Genomic DNA, 19,614 nt, shown 5'->3' with positions numbered 1-19,614 from the left:
AGAATTTTTGGCTTATCTTGTTGTTGAAAAACTCAGTCTGTAACTTCTACCCTCCTGGTAGAGGCAACACAGTTTTAAACTGAATTCTGGTACTATCATGGTGCTTAGCAGAATTAATAATACCATCAGTCTTCACAAGTGCCTCTGAACTACAGTCCCTAAGCATCACATATTACAGCAGGTATCAGGTGTGTTTTTGTATGTAGCTCTCTTTATTCACCAAATGTGCTGATGGTGTACATGAAAACATGAGCTACATTCTTACAACAGCTTGCTGTTATGAAAGTGGATTTAAAAAATATTCAAAGATTGAGCAATTAACTAAAATAAAAATGTCATTCAACATTCTCTTCATTGTGTGAGGTAACTTTCAAACATACTGTATATGTGTTTCTTTTATGACGCATTCATGATATTTTATCTGCGTACGTTTTTTACATATCCATTTACAGCATTTGGCAAACACCATTATCCAAAGTGATTTACATCTGTGACTCAGGGGACCAGCAATGCCAGCTTGGTGGACCTGGGATTTAACCTTTGAGTCTTCTAATCAGTAGTCCAACACCTTAACCACTTAACTACCACATTTCTGATAAATATGTCCTCTTATTGTTTTCTTTTCTGTAAAATATAGAAAACAAAACTTTCTGGTACAAATTGCATACCAATTATTTCCCTGACTATCAAATGCAAAGATCCAAGCTTAGAGTTCATACATTATACAATAAACAAAGGCCATTAAAGGCCCTAAGCTGCAATAAGTCTATAAATACTGCACATATTTATACTCTGGAAGCTTAAAAGTGTTCAAATGTTCGAGCAGGGACAATTAGCAGAACTGTATGCAGAGCCTGTTAGAACACAATAGGGTTTGTTCAGTAAACCGTTGAGCTGCATATCAAGTGGGTTTTGCTGTAATAAAAGTTGCAATACGTAAACCAGTGTCCATTGACGCATGAGCAAATATAGAAAGAGGAGATGAAAAGATTCCTGCATTTTTACAAAACCTTAGATACTAAAGTCAATTAATTTCAGGCTTCTTTCTTTTACTCGCCCATATTATGCCTCCAAGCTGTGCAAGTGGTGCAAAGCAATTAATAAAACAAGAGAAATAAAATTGTGAAAATATCTTACTGGATCATCAAAATATTTCACAAGATTTACTTTGGAGTAAACGTAACTTATATAAAAGTAGCTACATTACACTGCTACATAGTGCAACTCAACCAGAGCTACACAAAAAAAGATCATCGGAATGATCTTCTGAGTAATGACACTTGACAATGTGCAACTAAAAATGACTTTGGCTTTCAGGGAGAAAATCAATTCAAATAAAAATCAATATATAAGGACCATGTGACCACACAATTTTCTTTTGAAAAATAACCAAAAAAGCTGGAGTCAAAGGCATCACATAGGACTCATTGATCTTCATTCATTATCCCAAAAGGTTTGGGTTTAGCTGATCGGATCGTTACATCACACTTCTCCAGAGAGGTCGATATTCAGCAGGGGAGGAAATTCGAACTTTCTCCAGCTCCTTAAATTGCCCATCTCAGTGGCATTCTCTCCTTGGGTGATCTAGTAATCTCATTCAAAGATCCTATCAGTTAAAAGTGAAACCTCGAGCAGGATCAATGTCACTTATCAGAAGGTTGCTGATTCACTGGTTTAAAAACATATAGCCGATGTATCCGATGCAGTTTCGTATGGTTAAACCTTAAAAGAAAGGTAGACACTTTTATTTAGTCATATATGCATTACAACAGAGTTGCATTACAGCTGACCCAAGAGGCAGTGTGTTCATGCTGGGGCTTGAACCCCTGACCTTTTCATCACTAACCCAAAGCAGGATTCCTGAATTTGGTACATTTGCAAAGGTCTTCACAGATCCTCACTTTGGGCAGCTTTCCTGTTGATTATGGCATTTCTCGACCAGGTAAGAAATCATCATTAGGCTACAGTATACAGTGAATATATCAGTTGTGAACTAGCTGTTTCAATGATAAACTTATGAACAACAATTTAAACAAATTGTTACTTTAGTTGACGATTATTTATTCCCAATTGGACCCAATTATTATTACCTTTAACTCTATAAAAATAATATTTACATCCATTCTGGTGCTAACACCTTTTACCAGTATATACAGTAATTGCCCTTCTTATCTTCTGAGGCAACTCTCTCCTTAGCTTTCTGTGGTCAATGTTCAGTGAGGTGCAAACCATGATACCAAACAGCACAGTGACTACTTTTCACCCTTTAAATAGGCTGACTGATTACAAGTTTGAAGACAACTGTGATGTTAATTACAGGACACACTTTAGCATCTCCCTTTGGACAAATTTCTAGGGGTAGCATAATTTTTGTCCAGGCCAGTTTCATTAGTTTGTTTAATAAATGCTTCTGTTGAACCACAATTCAATTTCATTAGTCAATTTTCAGTCAATTTTTATTTATTATTACTTCTGTCAGTTTCAAGTTATTTTATTTCAGTGAACATTGTGGGTTTTTCTTTCCTTAATGGAAGGTCACCAACAATTTTGTTAATGTATGTGTGTGTGTGTGTGTGTGTATATATATATATATATATATATATGCTCTGAAAAAGTTTTAGGTGTGAAAAAAAGCTGTAAAGTAAGTATACTTTCAAATATATATTTTAATTGCTTATTATTATTCTTATTTTTTTTTTATTTACAACATGCAAAGAGAGCAGAGAGCAAAAAGAAGGAAAATCTAGATCAAATCAGTATTTGATGTGACTACCGTCTGGCATTAAACCAGCATCTTGCACACTTTGTGTACTTTTTTTGTAGGGATTTTGTAGGATCAGAGTCAGGTGTATGCTTACCAAACTATACCAAGTGGGTGCTAATGATAATCAGTTTAATATGTAGGTTGAAACATAGTCGTTAAATGAAACAACGATTTAAAAAATATTCAAAGATTGAGCAATTAAACTAAAATAAAAATGTCATTCAACATTCTCTTCATTGTGTGAGGTAACTTTCAAACATACTGTATATGTGTTTCTTTTATGACGCATTCATGATATTTTATCTGCGTACGTTTTTTACATATCCATTTACAGCATTTGGCAAACACCATTATCCAAAGTGATTTACATCTGTGACTCAGGGGACCAGCAATGCCAGCTTGGTGGACCTGGGATTTAACCTTTGAGTCTTCTAATCAGTAGTCCAACACCTTAACCACTTAACTACCACATTTCTGATAAATATGTCCTCTTATTGTTTTCTTTTCTGTAAAATATAGAAAACAAAACTTTCTGGTACAAATTGCATACCAATTATTTCCCTGACTATCAAATGCAAAGATCCAAGCTTAGAGTTCATACATTATACAATAAACAAAGGCCATTAAAGGCCCTAAGCTGCAATAAGTCTATAAATACTGCACATATTTATACTCTGGAAGCTTAAAAGTGTTCAAATGTTCGAGCAGGGACAATTAGCAGAACTGTATGCAGAGCCTGTTAGAACACAATAGGGTTTGTTCAGTAAACCGTTGAGCTGCATATCAAGTGGGTTTTGCTGTAATAAAAGTTGCAATACGTAAACCAGTGTCCATTGACGCATGAGCAAATATAGAAAGAGGAGATGAAAAGATTCCTGCATTTTTACAAAACCTTAGATACTAAAGTCAATTAATTTCAGGCTTCTTTCTTTTACTCGCCCATATTATGCCTCCAAGCTGTGCAAGTGGTGCAAAGCAATTAATAAAACAAGAGAAATAAAATTGTGAAAATATCTTACTGGATCATCAAAATATTTCACAAGATTTACTTTGGAGTAAACGTAACTTATATAAAAGTAGCTACATTACACTGCTACATAGTGCAACTCAACCAGAGCTACACAAAAAAAGATCATCGGAATGATCTTCTGAGTAATGACACTTGACAATGTGCAACTAAAAATGACTTTGGCTTTCAGGGAGAAAATCAATTCAAATAAAAATCAATATATAAGGACCATGTGACCACACAATTTTCTTTTGAAAAATAACCAAAAAAGCTGGAGTCAAAGGCATCACATAGGACTCATTGATCTTCATTCATTATCCCAAAAGGTTTGGGTTTAGCTGATCGGATCGTTACATCACACTTCTCCAGAGAGGTCGATATTCAGCAGGGGAGGAAATTCGAACTTTCTCCAGCTCCTTAAATTGCCCATCTCAGTGGCATTCTCTCCTTGGGTGATCTAGTAATCTCATTCAAAGATCCTATCAGTTAAAAGTGAAACCTCGAGCAGGATCAATGTCACTTATCAGAAGGTTGCTGATTCACTGGTTTAAAAACATATAGCCGATGTATCCGATGCAGTTTCGTATGGTTAAACCTTAAAAGAAAGGTAGACACTTTTATTTAGTCATATATGCATTACAACAGAGTTGCATTACAGCTGACCCAAGAGGCAGTGTGTTCATGCTGGGGCTTGAACCCCTGACCTTTTCATCACTAACCCAAAGCAGGATTCCTGAATTTGGTACATTTGCAAAGGTCTTCACAGATCCTCACTTTGGGCAGCTTTCCTGTTGATTATGGCATTTCTCGACCAGGTAAGAAATCATCATTAGGCTACAGTATACAGTGAATATATCAGTTGTGAACTAGCTGTTTCAATGATAAACTTATGAACAACAATTTAAACAAATTGTTACTTTAGTTGACGATTATTTATTCCCAATTGGACCCAATTATTATTACCTTTAACTCTATAAAAATAATATTTACATCCATTCTGGTGCTAACACCTTTTACCAGTATATACAGTAATTGCCCTTCTTATCTTCTGAGGCAACTCTCTCCTTAGCTTTCTGTGGTCAATGTTCAGTGAGGTGCAAACCATGATACCAAACAGCACAGTGACTACTTTTCACCCTTTAAATAGGCTGACTGATTACAAGTTTGAAGACAACTGTGATGTTAATTACAGGACACACTTTAGCATCTCCCTTTGGACAAATTTCTAGGGGTAGCATAATTTTTGTCCAGGCCAGTTTCATTAGTTTGTTTAATAAATGCTTCTGTTGAACCACAATTCAATTTCATTAGTCAATTTTCAGTCAATTTTTATTTATTATTACTTCTGTCAGTTTCAAGTTATTTTATTTCAGTGAACATTGTGGGTTTTTCTTTCCTTAATGGAAGGTCACCAACAATTTTGTTAATGTATGTGTGTGTGTGTGTGTGTGTATATATATATATATATATATATATGCTCTGAAAAAGTTTTAGGTGTGAAAAAAAGCTGTAAAGTAAGTATACTTTCAAATATATATTTTAATTGCTTATTATTATTCTTATTTTTTTTTTATTTACAACATGCAAAGAGAGCAGAGAGCAAAAAGAAGGAAAATCTAGATCAAATCAGTATTTGATGTGACTACCGTCTGGCATTAAACCAGCATCTTGCACACTTTGTGTACTTTTTTTGTAGGGATTTTGTAGGATCAGAGTCAGGTGTATGCTTACCAAACTATACCAAGTGGGTGCTAATGATAATCAGTTTAATATGTAGGTTGAAACATAGTCGTTAAATGAAACAGAAACAGCTGTACAGCCAGGTGAGGAAGAGCCAAACTTGCTGCTTAGGTGAGGCTATGAAGGACAGTTTCATATCACAGGTCATACACCATGGCACATCTGAACACAGCAACAAGACACAAGCTAGTTACACTGCATAGGCGAGGTCTATTCCAGGAAAAGATTGCAAAGCATACTAGGGTTTCAATATGTGCTGTTCAAGCTACTGTGAAGAAACACAAAGAAACAAGCAACGTTGAGCACCGTAGATGCAGTGTTCAGCCAAGGAAGCTTAATGCAGCAGATGAAAGACACATCATGCTTATTTCCCTTTTACATCAGAAGATGCCAAGCATTGCAAGTGCACCGAGAAGAATTGATGCTGTTCTGCAGGCAAAGAGTTAAATATATTGATTTGATTTAGTACAGAAGCATTTCTGTTGTAAGATACATTGCAAAGATTGGGATAGAGGAACGGGAGTTATGCATGTCCATACTATGTATAGACATGCATATAGACATGGATACGTATATATGTATACTATATAAATAAACTTACCCCCTTTCCAATGATCAACCTTTATTTTTGGAGTTGTGAAAATGTAGTAAAATACCGAACAGTAATTAGTCACACCATATGAGCACAACACTATGCTTCCAATAAACAAGAAGAAGAAGAACAACAACAAACGTTCATATTTCTTGTCTGAAAACAGTTTGGAGTGTTTGGAGAACACAAAAGCAACCGGTTACTGAAATCTAACTTCTCTTATTATGGCTTTGTTTCAGTACCACAATCGTAAAGTTGTCCACAATTTAAATATTCTCCTCTATGAGACGCTAAATCAATTAAAATGGTAGGAACAATATCACAAACAAATACACATTTATAACAGACATTAAATCTTAGCTAACATACGATATTTAATAAGTAATTTTTTTGTGTGCAATTTATTACAATAAACAGTTTTCTATGACCTGCAACACTAAGGTAACATTTTACATACTGTAGGTCAGATATCAACATATAGAAACATAATGGTCTTATCAATATTAATAAAATTCATAAAATGAGCTTAATACAAATTGATGCTAAAAACCTAAGTGCTTAGCATACAGTTATATTAATATTACATATATGTTTTAAAAATATATATTATTAGCTAAAGGTTAAAAGAAAATCTGAAGTATCTCAGTGATTCAAGTTTTAGATGAATTTTTTAATAACATGTGAAACATCCCTTTACGCAGAAGCTTGGAAACTGATGGCCCCTGAAGGTTAAACTTGAAATATGTCAGTATTGGGCTGCTAGCAGTTATGAGACTAATAATGATACTGAAAACTGTTTGAAATAAATGGGTTAAAGAAGACCATTTGTGAATATAATACAGTTCACATTAGATGTACAGAATAATCAGAAATTTACATCAATTACTGGCCTAGATCAATAACTGAAACACACATACAGTATGATGTACATAAGTGGGACTACAACAGAATCAGGTCATTGTAAAAGCCTGAACATGTGATTAAATTAGGTTATGAACCATTATGAAAAAATCACTCTCCATAACCCTTGGAAAAAAGTGGATCAAAAAAAACAAAAATAAAAAATGGCTAAGCCATAGGACTGTGATCCAATTATGTGGCAGTGCTGCCCTCTGCTGAAATGCAAAGAAAGCTCACATAACCACAAATAAATCACAAGGCTAAACAAATATATTCATAACCAGTCACTTAACTGTTGCCTAAATTTGCAGCCAGTTAAAACTCTATTCTGTTCATGGTTATAACCCACATGTTCTATGGTTGCAAAAGCAATATGAAAATTGACCACAACAGTTGTAAGTACTGGCTTTGTGTCTTACATGTTAGTGAGCAGACTGCATTCTGTGGATGCGTGTCATTTTATTAAAGACAGAGAAAGACAGTGATGTATGTACTAGATGCCAGAAAGTACTCAAAAATTGTTAAAAGGTCCATCTCAAAGGCTTGTAGACTTGGGTAAATGCAGGAAAATGGTGCTTTGGGCTTCACATTATTATGACACTAGCTATAGTTTCCGAGGTCCACAGGCAGATCTTAGCATCCATACCTTAGCATAACACCTCATAGGGCAACAACTAGACACACATTCATACCTAGGAGCAATAGATTCAGTCATTCATCTTCAGTATCCACTTTATTCTGGTCAGGGTTGCAGTGCTTTCCAAAGCCAATCCCTGGAACCTTAGCTGCAAGGTGGGATTCATACCAGCTGGGACACCAGTCCATCACCAGGCACCATGTACACACCTATTCATACACTAATTCACACTGATAGAAAATTTACCACAGCCAATTTGCATTTAATTTGCTCACACCTCCATATCCACCTCTATCAACCTCCATATGTGAAATCTTGTGTAGTTCCCCACCTCCTAAAAGTTAATACACAATACAGGTCTCTACAGGTTAGTTAAAGAAAGTACCCTGTGTACTGAGATTTCCAAAAGCAGTACAAGCTGGTGTCTCATTTCTACTATTTTGTACAGTAGCTGAGTGGTTAAGGCATTGGACTACTGATCGGATCAGAAGGTTGTGGAAGTTTGTGAATCCCAAGGCCACCATGCTGCAACTACTGGGCCATTAAGCAAGGCTCTTAATTGTTCAGTTGTATAAATGAGATAAATGTAAGTCACTATGGATAAGAGCATCTGCCAAACGCCATATATGTAAATCAGGCCAGTTTGATGGCTCCCATGTAGGTGCAGTCTCCATCCAGAAAGAGGCTTGCTGTGGGTCGAGGTATAAGCAGCTCCACTGTGTCTCCAACGTCTAGCTTCACTATCCCTGAAGACAAGAAACCAAACAGCACACATAACAAAATACATAAACTGAAAAAAGCAATGAATAAATGTAAAGTGTGATATGTTTGAACACTAAAAGCATTTTTGTCACTGTTACATTATGACCTAATCTGAATTTTATAGTGGGAAGTGATCACCACCTACCTCCTGTGTAGCAGGTGTTATAGGGAACCTTCACGTTCATGGTCTGGATGCAGCGGAACAGAACAACATGTTGACTCTCGTCCCCGACCACATGCTTTTTCATGCGGATCATGATGTAGCCCATTGCATAATGCGGGTCTTGAAAATAAACCTGGAAAAAGGACGGAATAAATGTTTGCTTAGTTTGGGTTTAAAAACAAAATGAACACCTGAAGGCACAGCCCATAATATAAACAATAATAATTAGCTTTGCTGTCTTCGAATGTTCGTGAATTTCAGTGAACGGAAAATGGATGGTTCAGCAGGGCTTCCAACTCTCACGCATTCAGCGTGAGACTCACGCAATTGACCCAAATCTCACGGCACCCTGCCCCCCCCCATCCCATCCCATCCCATCCCATCCCATCCCATCCCATCCCATCCCATCCCATATTCTCACGCAGACTCGTGCAGCAGTGAGGAAAAACAAATCGCGCCGCATGATCTCGCAAAGCAATGCGCAGAGACCAGACAGACAGTGTAGTGAGTTTTTGTGACAATTGTGAGGGAAATACACAATTTATTCCCATAAACTGTGTAGTCAGCCGTTCTCCCTCCCACCTGCACCGTGTGAATTGTGAACGCAGGCATTTCAGTGAGTTACAGGGCGCTCCGTGTCAACTAAAGTTGGCCGCATATTCACAGATTGGAGTTTCCCGAGTCTATAACTCCTGAGCTAAACGCTTTTATTACACAAATAACACCTCTTTTTCACAGTAGTAATGTAGAGAGGCAGCTACAACACAATTTTCCTCAATATCAGCTTTCCTCCGCGTTGGACAAAATACACAAGTCTGTATGTGCGAACACCTAAGACAGATTCCAAGGGACCGTCTGCAAAGTGCAAAACCCCGAAAAGCGAATAAAAAAAAAACAACAGTCAATAAGTTCACTGTAATACACTGTACTGTCACCAGCTCACACATCACTGATGTCCTGATAGTTACAATGTATTACAGTGAAGTTATTGATTTTTTTTTAAAGAAAAATCATAAAAATTAAACAATAAAGACATTTCCGCCAAGTAATTGTTGTAGTATCAGTGGTGACGGTACAGTGGCACATCAGTGATGTGTGAGCTGGTGACAGTACAGTGTATTACAGTGACGTTATTGACTGTTTTTAGTTTTCACTTTTCGGGTTTTTGCACTTTGCAGACGGTCCCTTGGAATCTGTTTCTCAGCCGTCTGTTCATAGAGACTTGTGTATTTTGTCCAACGCGGAGGAAAACTGATTTTGAGGAAAATTGTGTTGTAGCTGCCTCTCTACATTACTACGATAGAAAAGAGGTGTTATTTGTGTAATAACAGCGTTTAGCTCAGGAGTTATTGACTCGGGAAACTCCAATCTGTGAATATGCGGCCAACTTTACTTAAGACTAGTAACTAATAGGCCTATGCTGTTATATAGTTTATATAGAATTAAGTTAGCATTAGCAGAGTTGTTTGTTTTGCAGCACTGAGCAGTTATTTTACATAACTATCATAAAAAAAAAGTACAAAAGCATTTACAGATGATAAATATCTGGACATGCCTAGTAGTTAATGTTAATTATTGTTTTCTAAGAACAGAATGTCAAGTCAACGACATCCCATATTAATGATTAAGGCTGCAAAATCAGCCACCAGCACTTACAATAGAGCACATGTTAATCTGTGAACCTGTTAATCACATGTTAATCTGTGAACCTGTTAATCACATGTTAATCTGTGAACCTGTTAATCACATGTTAATCTGTGAACCTGTTAATCACATGTTAATCTGTGAACCTGTTAATCACATGTTAATCTGTGAACCTGTTAATCACATGTTAATCTGTGAACCTGTTAATCACATGTTAATCTGTGAACCTGTTAATCACATGTTAATCTGTGAACATGTTAATCACATGTTAATCCTATTTCTGTAAAATGTTTGTGAAAATTAAATGTAATGTAAATCTCCCAAGAAATTCTGTACAGATACCAAATACTTTGACAATCAGTATATACTTAATACACTTCTGCTAATGCAAGGATTTTGTGTTTGTATTTTTTTCCACACCAAGCCACGCCCCTCCATAAGCCCCTCCCCATAACCAAAGCCCGCCCCCAAAATCTCGCTCTAAGCTGAACTCAAAAGTTGGCAGCCATGGGTTCAGGGTTGTAAGAATCTAATACACAAATGACATAAATCCACAGCAGAAAGTAAAGGATTTTATTGCACACGGGTTTCAGCCTCACTTCCTATGCTAAAGGCTCTACCTGTGTAATGGTGGGTGAATCATAGGGATCTATCTACCTGACTGTAAATGAAGTAATAGCCCTCCTCTTTAACCACTATGACATCCTGATCCGCCTCAAGAGCCTCGCCTCGCTGTAGACCAGCCTGCCACGGAATGCCAGTGTGTTTCTCCATTGCAAAGTCTGACCAAAACAAAGAATCATGTTAGTGGATGACAAAATAAGCTTCATAATAAAATTAATGGCTTTATTCTTCCAAAATAAAGAAAAGACAAGTTTGCCATACCAGCTGTTTTAAACATAGAAGAACGAAACAGGCTATAGTAACATCTCTGTGTTACCTTTCTGAAAGGTCGCCCTCTTGCTGTCTGGTATCATCTGCAAGAACGGCTGAAGTGCTGGGAACAAGGACAGAGGACAATTTGAAGGGTTTTATGAATTTTCAATTCAGTTCAAAATGATCCAAAAAAAAAAAAAAGGAAAGGTATAAGACCTTGCTATGGTCATCCTGGAAGATTGTTCTTTTACAGTATCCCATACTTTTTTTTTCCAGGTTTCCAAAACCTGTTTTGACTTTAATTGTTGATCCACTCCTAACAGCATAAAATTGTTTCATCATACTGATAAACAGTTAAATAATTTGTATTGAGTTGCAGTTCCCTTTTCCTTTCCAAGCCAGCATAAAAAACCCTTCACACAGCAATATTAAAATTAAAATTAGATTAGTTTGCACAGCCCTTCCAGGATTTGGACATTTCTGCTATTAATTTGAATGTGTTGCTTTTAGAAGTTCCTTCAGTTATTTTAGATACCCTCAAGGCAACTTTTGGATCTGGTAACTGTGAATTTTCTTTCTTTTTGGCAATATCTCATATATCTCTGGATTACAGTGCTGTGGGTTATGAGGTTATGGTGTGCTGGATGCTGTGCTGACTTCCCTTCTTTACTAAATCTGTTTTGAATTCACTTGTTCTCACCAAATGTTTGAAAGCTACCTTGTGCGTCTCATATGCATACTACATGCTTCAAACGTATTTCTAAGTGTTTTTGTCGGTTCCGCTCGTACGTACGTCTAATTGATGCTGAACTGCTTATGCACTTTTAATCTGTCACCATCTCTGTACGAATATTTAGTCCTCACATCTTACATCCCGTATGTGTTAAAACCACACAACCATATTTACTTGTTCACACTAAATAAAAAACTGTCAGTGTTTCCTGCAAGTGCATGCTACTTATGCATTAGCCTGCAGACAGCAGACTGCAACCGGGTCAGTGTTACTGAGAATTCCACGTTACATATTTGCAGAAGGTCACGATGCACAGGCAAATCAGTCGCAAATAGGACTTTGCCTGATTGTTCAGACTCACTTCCCAGACTTCTCTTCTTCAACCTTAACTGTTCTTGCTGCCTTCCAGAAGCTTCTGTTTGCATTCTAGGAGGCACCACACTGTTCCTCACCTGCAGGCTCAGAAGACAGGACAGATGAGAAGTGACTCATATATATATAACTTCAAGGAGAAATGTTATCAGACTGCTGCAATACAACTCATTTGAAAGAAAGAGCTAAGGCTGTTGATAAATATAAAGCTTATCTACTATTTTCAGATGTTGCCAGACCATTAATAAATCCTCTTTTTGTGGTAATTCAAGGTACTTCAAGGAGACTCTTTGTAAGTACAGATACTGCAGCATTCTAAATTAAAAAGGTGCTGGAGGTGGCAGGAGGGACCACATGACACCCTGTGACGATATCAAATTGTCCCCCATAATAATTACAACATATTTCATTGTTAGAGCATATTTATTTAGCTAGCACAAAGGATAAAAAAAGCCCTGCATGGTGCCACCTCTGGTTATGTCTCACCGGGGCTGTGTTGGCATCATCCTCACGTTGCTGGTGCTGGGGTCCTCTCATGCTTTCCACCGGTGTGTCTCTGCAACCTTCTCTCCTGCGGCTCACCTCGCTCTTCAGCACTTCCACCTCTGCATGCAGAGCCAGCATGTGGTATAGGGACAGCGCTGATAGCGAAGAGGAGGTAATCACCAGCACAGTCAAAACCATACCAACCCACGAAAGCCTCTGACCCTCCACCTGAACTGGAGCAGCTCCCAGTGCACGCATTATCCACAGTTTCAGTGTGATTTACTTAGAATGAACAGAAACAGCACTAAAATCACCAAACATTCTTTCTCAAATACATCGGTGCTTCTGTAGAAACCAGTGCACCAAACACACATCTGTACCTAAATCAAAAACGTTGTGAAATGTCTCGGATCGACAGTGCGATGGCTTTGCTCCAAGAAAGCAGAAAATTATGTAAACCTACCACAAGCTACTCTGTTTTCAGGCACTTAATGATTTCGTCCTTGTGTTTGCCTCATCACAAAGTGAAGAGAGAACTCTGCACAACAAAAAGAGAAAGTGTGTGCATGTCTGCGCATGTGTATAAGAGCGAGAGAGAGAGAAAAAGAGTGAGAGTGAGAGAAAGAGAAAGAGAGAGCAGTCTTCATCTTTGAAAGTTAACCAAACCCCTGCAGCTTCCGGCCAAATTCTCTACACCTCCTTTCACCAGAAACTTTTCTGCCTTACATTCCAGAGAGAAATAAAAACTCTCACACAATCTCTTATATATCTTATATATACACATACACACACACATATATACATATATATATATACACATACACACACACAGACACCAATACAAGCAGCAGACTTGGCATGGAATTAACCTTCAATAAGGAAGTGTACAAATTATACTGAAAGCAAAATTAATGCCACTCACTGATTGTAAAACAAAAAAGGAATTCATTGTTTATGTTAACAGGACACTGGTCACTGAACAAGTTTCCAAAACAGTATCACAAAATGTTCCTTGGTGCAAAACCGTAAGAATGAGCTACATCTAATTGAATGAAATGAACAGAAGCTCCTTAAAGTATGGATAAGGAATCAGTGATTAGCTCTTACAACATTTTTCACGCTCTACTGGAACTTTTATTTGGTACAAACACTCAAGGATATGACAGTTACTCATAACCACCCACCCCCAACCACCTTAACACACACACACCACACCACACCACAAAGATGGCACATCTCGCTCATGGCACTTTGCACTTTCAAATGGCAGAAAAAACATCATAAAGTCAGTGTAGAACTCCTTACATGTGTGTGTAAAATACCCTAACAGAAGAAATAAAAACTGATTAAACTGCTATACCCAATATCACTGCTTGAGGACTAGACTTCTGTTGCATTTATGGTCATAAAACTCAACCTTCTAATAATAATGAACTCATTAGAGATACAGCATTAAACTCAAGTTGCTCATTTCAGTTCTCTCACACTCTGCATTTGAAACCGATAAGCCTCTCACACACTTCACACTGACGGGGGTCTTATTAGATAAATAGCTTCTAAACTGTCAGAAATAAAACAGACATGTACACAGGATTATTGCTGAACAGCCATTACTTTGGTTGGAGGATGTAAATTCAAATACATCATACAAGCAATCAACATTTATAAACATAACCAACCGATGATGCCCTTAAAAAACTAACAAAGCGTTTACAAGTTAGAACTGATTTGGATTTGAAAAAGTGTCCGAGTCTAAAGATAAATCATAATATATATGTATTTAATATCCATTTATCATGATGGTTATGTGACTTAAATATAATCTCTGTAAGGAAAATATACAAAGCATGTAAAAAGCGTCTGGGACTCTTTTTGTTTCATGAATTCCTCTTATAAGAACATTTAATGCTGAGTGTTAAAATCAACAAAAAAAAACAAACAAAAAAAAAACAAAAAAAAATAACCACATTATTACAAGCAGCATGTAAATCATTTTGGTACAATTCGGTCAATTGATCTGAAACAGTTTTCAATGAATTTAATACATTTCTAATTAATATCTTAGCAGGGCTGAAAACATTATTTCTGTGAAAACTGATCGATTCTGATTATTCAGTCTTGAAAAAAGATCTTTTCTGTACTACATGAAAAAAATCTTGCAGCCAAAACATTGGCGTATTTTTTGATGGCCCAAATTTTGTGTGCTACATTATAAACTTTGTTAAAAGAGTATAATGAGCACATATTTGTGCACTTACTGAATAGCAAACTGGTTAGCTAAGTATTACATTATGTTAGTTATCATTCAAAGTCTGCGCAACACACTGGAGCTCTTATCTGTCCGGTGAGTTAACTAACATTTACTGTTTGTCCACATCTGAGGAATCCAAAGTCTTTGTGCACTATAGCAACATCCACTGAGTGAAAACTGGAAGGACTTCTGCAATATCACTAGAGTATAGGCATTTATTAAAACCAAGTAAAGCAGCACAAAAAGACCTGTGCTCTTAGATCTCATTTACAGTTTGCTAAAGGGTTGTAATCGCAACACTGTCATGCTTCTATATACTTTACACTTAAAAAAAAAATCTTACAGTTTGAAGCCTCTCATCAGCCACAATGATTCACAGCCACCTTTGGATGAAGGGAGTATACACCATCTGCTGTCTGGCACCAAACTGAGGGGATTCTCAGACATCAGACAGTTCCTGAGCCCATTTTCAGCTTCGATCACTAAGCTCAATAACAAATACAAGGCCTTTAAAAACATTTTTGTTTAAAAAAAAATATATATATCAACACAGGCTGCATCTGCACACACTGTCAATGCCTATTGTATGTCTTTTTATGTTAGCTCTTAAGATTTTTCACCAGAACCTTCAAATCAAAATAGAACACCACAAGGTCCAAAGAAATATACTGAGAAAAATACTTAACACTTTGTCTGACATTATTAGACAAGAATCTTTATTATACAGTAGGATGAGCCCATGAATGACCTTTTGGTATACCTTGGATGGTAAAGTCTCTGTATAAAAAGAGCTGTACAGTCAGTACAAATGAGTGTATGAAAATGAAGACATTACATTATAGAAGTGGATCATTCATGCATTCATATTTTAACTGAAAGCTTTGAGGATATTTAAAACCGCATCGTCCTCCAATCACAATCCACACACATATCCTTAATATAATAACCACCGAAGATTAAGTGCTAGAAATGGAATCGGGAAAGGGGAGAGGAAGAGCGTAAAAATAAACATTCTATTACAGCAGATCCACATTAGTAGTAGTGGAAGCAGTTTCTAAATGATGGTGACACTTGCAGAGCCCTGGGATGCTTCTTCCTGTGCATGGCCCTTGAGCAGCTCTTTAATAAACTGCTCAAGAGCAGCAAAATAACCCTGGCACTGCCAGGTGTCGTTGTGCGTTCCCTCAGGAAAGATGCCAAGGCGCTTAGTCCGCGCAGGCGACAGCTCGTATAGCTGTTTCATCATGACAGGCGGGATAAGCTGGTCCGACAGGCCCGAAATGAAAAGTGAGGGCATACGGCATAGAGTCACATACCTGTAGGAAAGGAATTTGTTCTTATAGCACCAAACAGGAAGGTAGCGCATGGGAAGGAAGGAAAAGAGTGTGGACGCCATGTGTGGGATGCTCAAGAACGTGTTCTCCACCATTATAGCCGCCACACGGTGTGGGTTAACTGAGGCCAACCTGATGGCCACGGCACCACCCAGAGACCTGCCGAACAATATGATTTTAGTCTTGTCAATGTCAGGCCGTGACATGACATAGTCCAGTGTGGCCTCAGCATCCTGATAGAGTCCGTCTTCACTTGGCTCACCATCACTTTTTCCATAACCTCTGTAGTCTACCAGAACCACGTTAGCTTTTAGGTTAACGAGCATGAGCAGTGCATTGGGTACGCGGTGTCCGATGTTCCCTGCGTTGCCATGAAAATACAAAATGGTAGGAACTAGAGCAGGATTTTCACCCGTGTAGCGTAGTAAAATTAGGTTGAGCCGCACACCGTCTTTAGTACGTATATGGACACTCTCGTTAGGAATTCCAGTAGGCATGGGAACATAAAGGCGTGAGGAGGAAGGCTGATCAGGAAAATACAGCAGCACATCCTGGAATTTGTACAGGATCCCAGCCACAGAAGCCAATATGAGACACAGCAACAAGATGCCGCCATAGAGGTGGAAGGTAAGGATAAGTGCCAGCAGTGAGATTCGGCAAACTCCCCAAATCCATGAGCCCACAGTCAGCAGGCATCGCTCCAGTGTCCCCCAAAACCTCCATGACTTCTCCATGACAAGCCTTCTGACAGGAGATGCTCTGATCTCACTCTACAGGTAATCTAGGGACAAATCGGGTTGACAAAGAATACAGAATGTGAAAGTACATCATACATCATGTAGCATTTAGCAATACATCATATCACATTGTCTCTAGGACATGATAAGAATGACATGGGGCAAAGTATCACACACATACTTTAAGGCAGGCAGGTGTATTTGTGATACCAAATTTTAATAAGGATTATAATGCCCTGCCTGTTGTGTTTTGTTTTCTACAAACCTATAAATTCAAACCAAATGACACAACCGTTAATGATCCTGTGCCTGAATCTACAGTCTGGGCTACAAAAAAAAAAAAAAAAAAAAAACAGCTATATGCCAAATCTTTGTAATATTCTATGTATTTTTCTTAAGACTCTGAGTAACGCTGCTGTCCTCAATGCCACAAAAGTCCAAACTAATCCACTAAACAGAATATAGTTGTTTAGGTGTGCCATAATTATCTTTTATCTTTAAAAGACAAATGACTCCTTATATCAGCTTCCCTTGCACATATATACTAGGGTTATATACTAGGGTTGGCCATATGGCTGAAAACTTTATCACAATATCAGTGTTTCATATCGGTCAATATCGAAAATTATTGATTTTTTTATGACCCATTTAAAATAAGGACCAGGAGAAAAATATATTACATTTAAACATTTTTATTTTAAACTTAACCTTCCCTGATCATAATCCCCTCAGTTATTAAGACAAATGTCAACAACCAGGAAAACTCAAATAATTATAATGTAAACATAAATCTAAAGTCACAATGAACACTTAACAATTATCTCTTAACATTTAAGGTGCAAAATGAAAGAAAATGTAAGAAATGCTTAATAAAGTGTAATAAAATAGTGCAAAGTGTTAAATATAAACATGGCCATCGGAACCATTATATGTGGGTGGGACAGGACCCACACACTTTTTATGACAAATAATATTGGACCCACTCACCTTTACCGTGTCTATTCTGCGCATTTGTCTTTTTTTTATTACTTTTCAGAGCGCCGCCAGTCAAATCCATTCTGCTTGAGTAATGCCCTAATAAATTAAACTCCATCCCGATATGGCGCAACCAAACATGATACTGTTACATGATTGGCTGTTAGCGTGTCACTGCCTATGTTGCTAGGTTACCAGAGAGCGAGTGCCTTTGTTAATGCAACCGAACTTGCTTCGCAAACTCTGTTTTCTTCTGACGGAGAATAAAAAATAGCGAACATTTTATCGAACACATTTTTTATTGATATCGATCACGTGTCTATCGCGATACATATCATTATCGTTTTATCGCCCAGCCCTAATATATACTGTTAAATATTTTCCAGAAACTTGACATGTTTTAATTTTTTTCCCCATTAACCGTTCCACTAACTTTGTATATTTATAAATCACACCTTCTAGTGTCACCCACATGAGGATGAGGTTCCCCTTTGAGTCCTTTGGTTCCTCTCAAGGTTTCTTCCTTCACCATATAAAGGACTTTTTCCTCCCCACAGTCACCTGAGTCACCTCAGACTTGCTCATTGGTGATAAATACAAACACATTTAAACCTATCTAACATTAATCTTGAATTTTGTATGACATTAACCTTTATATTATTCTTTATAATAACCTTTTGTTCTATGTTTATGTTCTGTAAAGCTGCTTTGAGACAATGTCACTTGTAAAAAAAAAAAAAAAAAAGTGCTATAGAAATAAACTTGAAATGAATTTGATTACTGCAAACAATAGTTCATATAATCCTTAATAACATTCATATGAAAAGTGGACACCTGGATCCCTTTTTCTGAGAATGTTAGCTATCTACAGGCTGATAACAGATAAAAACATTTTTCTGGGCCGTTAAACCCCTGTTATTTACACTCATTAACCCGAGCACACACACTGTCTCGCTTCCTGTTCACCTGTTTGTGGTGAATGTTAGTAACGAACCGGTAAATACAGAAACCAACACAACGAATCAGTCGCATTACTAAGGTTAGCCACAGAGCTAACCAAATTCAGCTGAGGTTTATAAACACACTGGTGTACTTTCTTTCACAAGCTTGATTACTGTGGTCATGCTAACCGACAGCTAGAATGGCTAGTTAGCAAACCTGTTGTTAGCCTCACGTTTATTAGCGAAATTACCATTTAACTAACACAAAACGTAAGACTTTGAGCGCATACTTACATCTGTTACACTCTTCAAAGGCACATTATTAAACAGAAATGGTTTATTCTGTGTGCTAAACGCACACGTTTATCCATTCCACACAGGCTAGGTTGCTGGTTAGCCCACTAGTCAGACCGCTTTTCCAATGTGTCACACCGTAATCAGTCCGAGCGGAAACATGCGCCAACGATTAGAAACTATTCGTATAAAGATTTTAAACATTGCTTAGAAGTTAATTCAGCACATTACATTTAATAAATAAATACATTTCATTTAATATATATGATCCTAAATGTAATTAATGTTTAAGTCAATCAATTTAATATCTTGTGTGTTACATAAAATGTTGCTTTTATGAGATATAGTTCACATAAACACATTAAACAAGCATGTACTGTATCTCTGTGGGCCAGTTGTTCAAA

The 19,614-nt window shown here is 37.3% G+C and overlaps 2 protein-coding genes across 3 annotated transcripts; both read right to left on the bottom strand.

The window, feature by feature from the left end:
* Positions 1 to 7,719: 7,719 nt before the first annotated feature.
* On the bottom strand, positions 7,720 to 13,265 carry tnfsf13b (TNF superfamily member 13b). 2 transcript variants are annotated; one of them, XM_060876245.1, is made up of 7 exons: positions 13,142 to 13,265; positions 12,679 to 12,960; positions 12,182 to 12,272; positions 11,152 to 11,208; positions 10,869 to 10,993; positions 8,550 to 8,700; positions 7,720 to 8,388 (listed from the first exon to the last, which is right to left on the bottom strand). In XM_060876245.1, the coding sequence occupies exons 2-7, from the start codon at positions 12,934 to 12,936 to the stop codon at positions 8,276 to 8,278; spliced, it is 795 nt and encodes a 264-aa protein (XP_060732228.1). In that variant the 5' UTR covers positions 12,937 to 12,960; positions 13,142 to 13,265; the 3' UTR covers positions 7,720 to 8,275. The 2 variants fall into 2 exon arrangements, with proteins under 2 accessions (XP_060732228.1, XP_060732229.1); XM_060876246.1 differs by having other exon boundaries at positions 12,679 to 12,833; positions 13,142 to 13,253.
* Positions 13,266 to 15,617: 2,352 nt separating this feature from the next.
* On the bottom strand, positions 15,618 to 19,379 carry abhd13 (abhydrolase domain containing 13). The gene is made up of 2 exons (XM_060876244.1): positions 19,211 to 19,379; positions 15,618 to 17,044 (listed from the first exon to the last, which is right to left on the bottom strand). The coding sequence occupies exon 2, from the start codon at positions 16,995 to 16,997 to the stop codon at positions 15,984 to 15,986; it is 1,014 nt and encodes a 337-aa protein (XP_060732227.1). The 5' UTR covers positions 16,998 to 17,044; positions 19,211 to 19,379; the 3' UTR covers positions 15,618 to 15,983.
* Positions 19,380 to 19,614: the final 235 nt, after the last annotated feature.

This window comes from Tachysurus vachellii, chromosome 8 (genome assembly GCF_030014155.1).
Source record: "Tachysurus vachellii isolate PV-2020 chromosome 8, HZAU_Pvac_v1, whole genome shotgun sequence".
NCBI lineage: Eukaryota > Metazoa > Chordata > Actinopteri > Siluriformes > Bagridae > Tachysurus > Tachysurus vachellii.
This window is presented reverse-complemented; position numbering and strand designations above follow the sequence as displayed.

Excerpts from the sequence above, each read along its gene's own strand:
- tnfsf13b (XM_060876245.1), bottom strand. The coding sequence starts at position 12,936 with ATGCGTGCACTGGGAGCTGCTCCAGTTCAGGTGGAGGGTCAGAGGCTT. Across the intron at positions 12,273-12,678 it reads ATGATGCCAACACAGCCCCG|GTGAGGAACAGTGTGGTGCC; the intron begins GTGAGACATAAC and ends CTGAGCCTGCAG. Across the intron at positions 8,701-10,868 it reads ATTACTTCATTTACAGTCAG|GTTTATTTTCAAGACCCGCA; the intron begins GTAGATAGATCC and ends TCCTTTTTCCAG.
- abhd13 (XM_060876244.1), bottom strand. The coding sequence starts at position 16,997 with ATGGAGAAGTCATGGAGGTTTTGGGGGACACTGGAGCGATGCCTGCTG.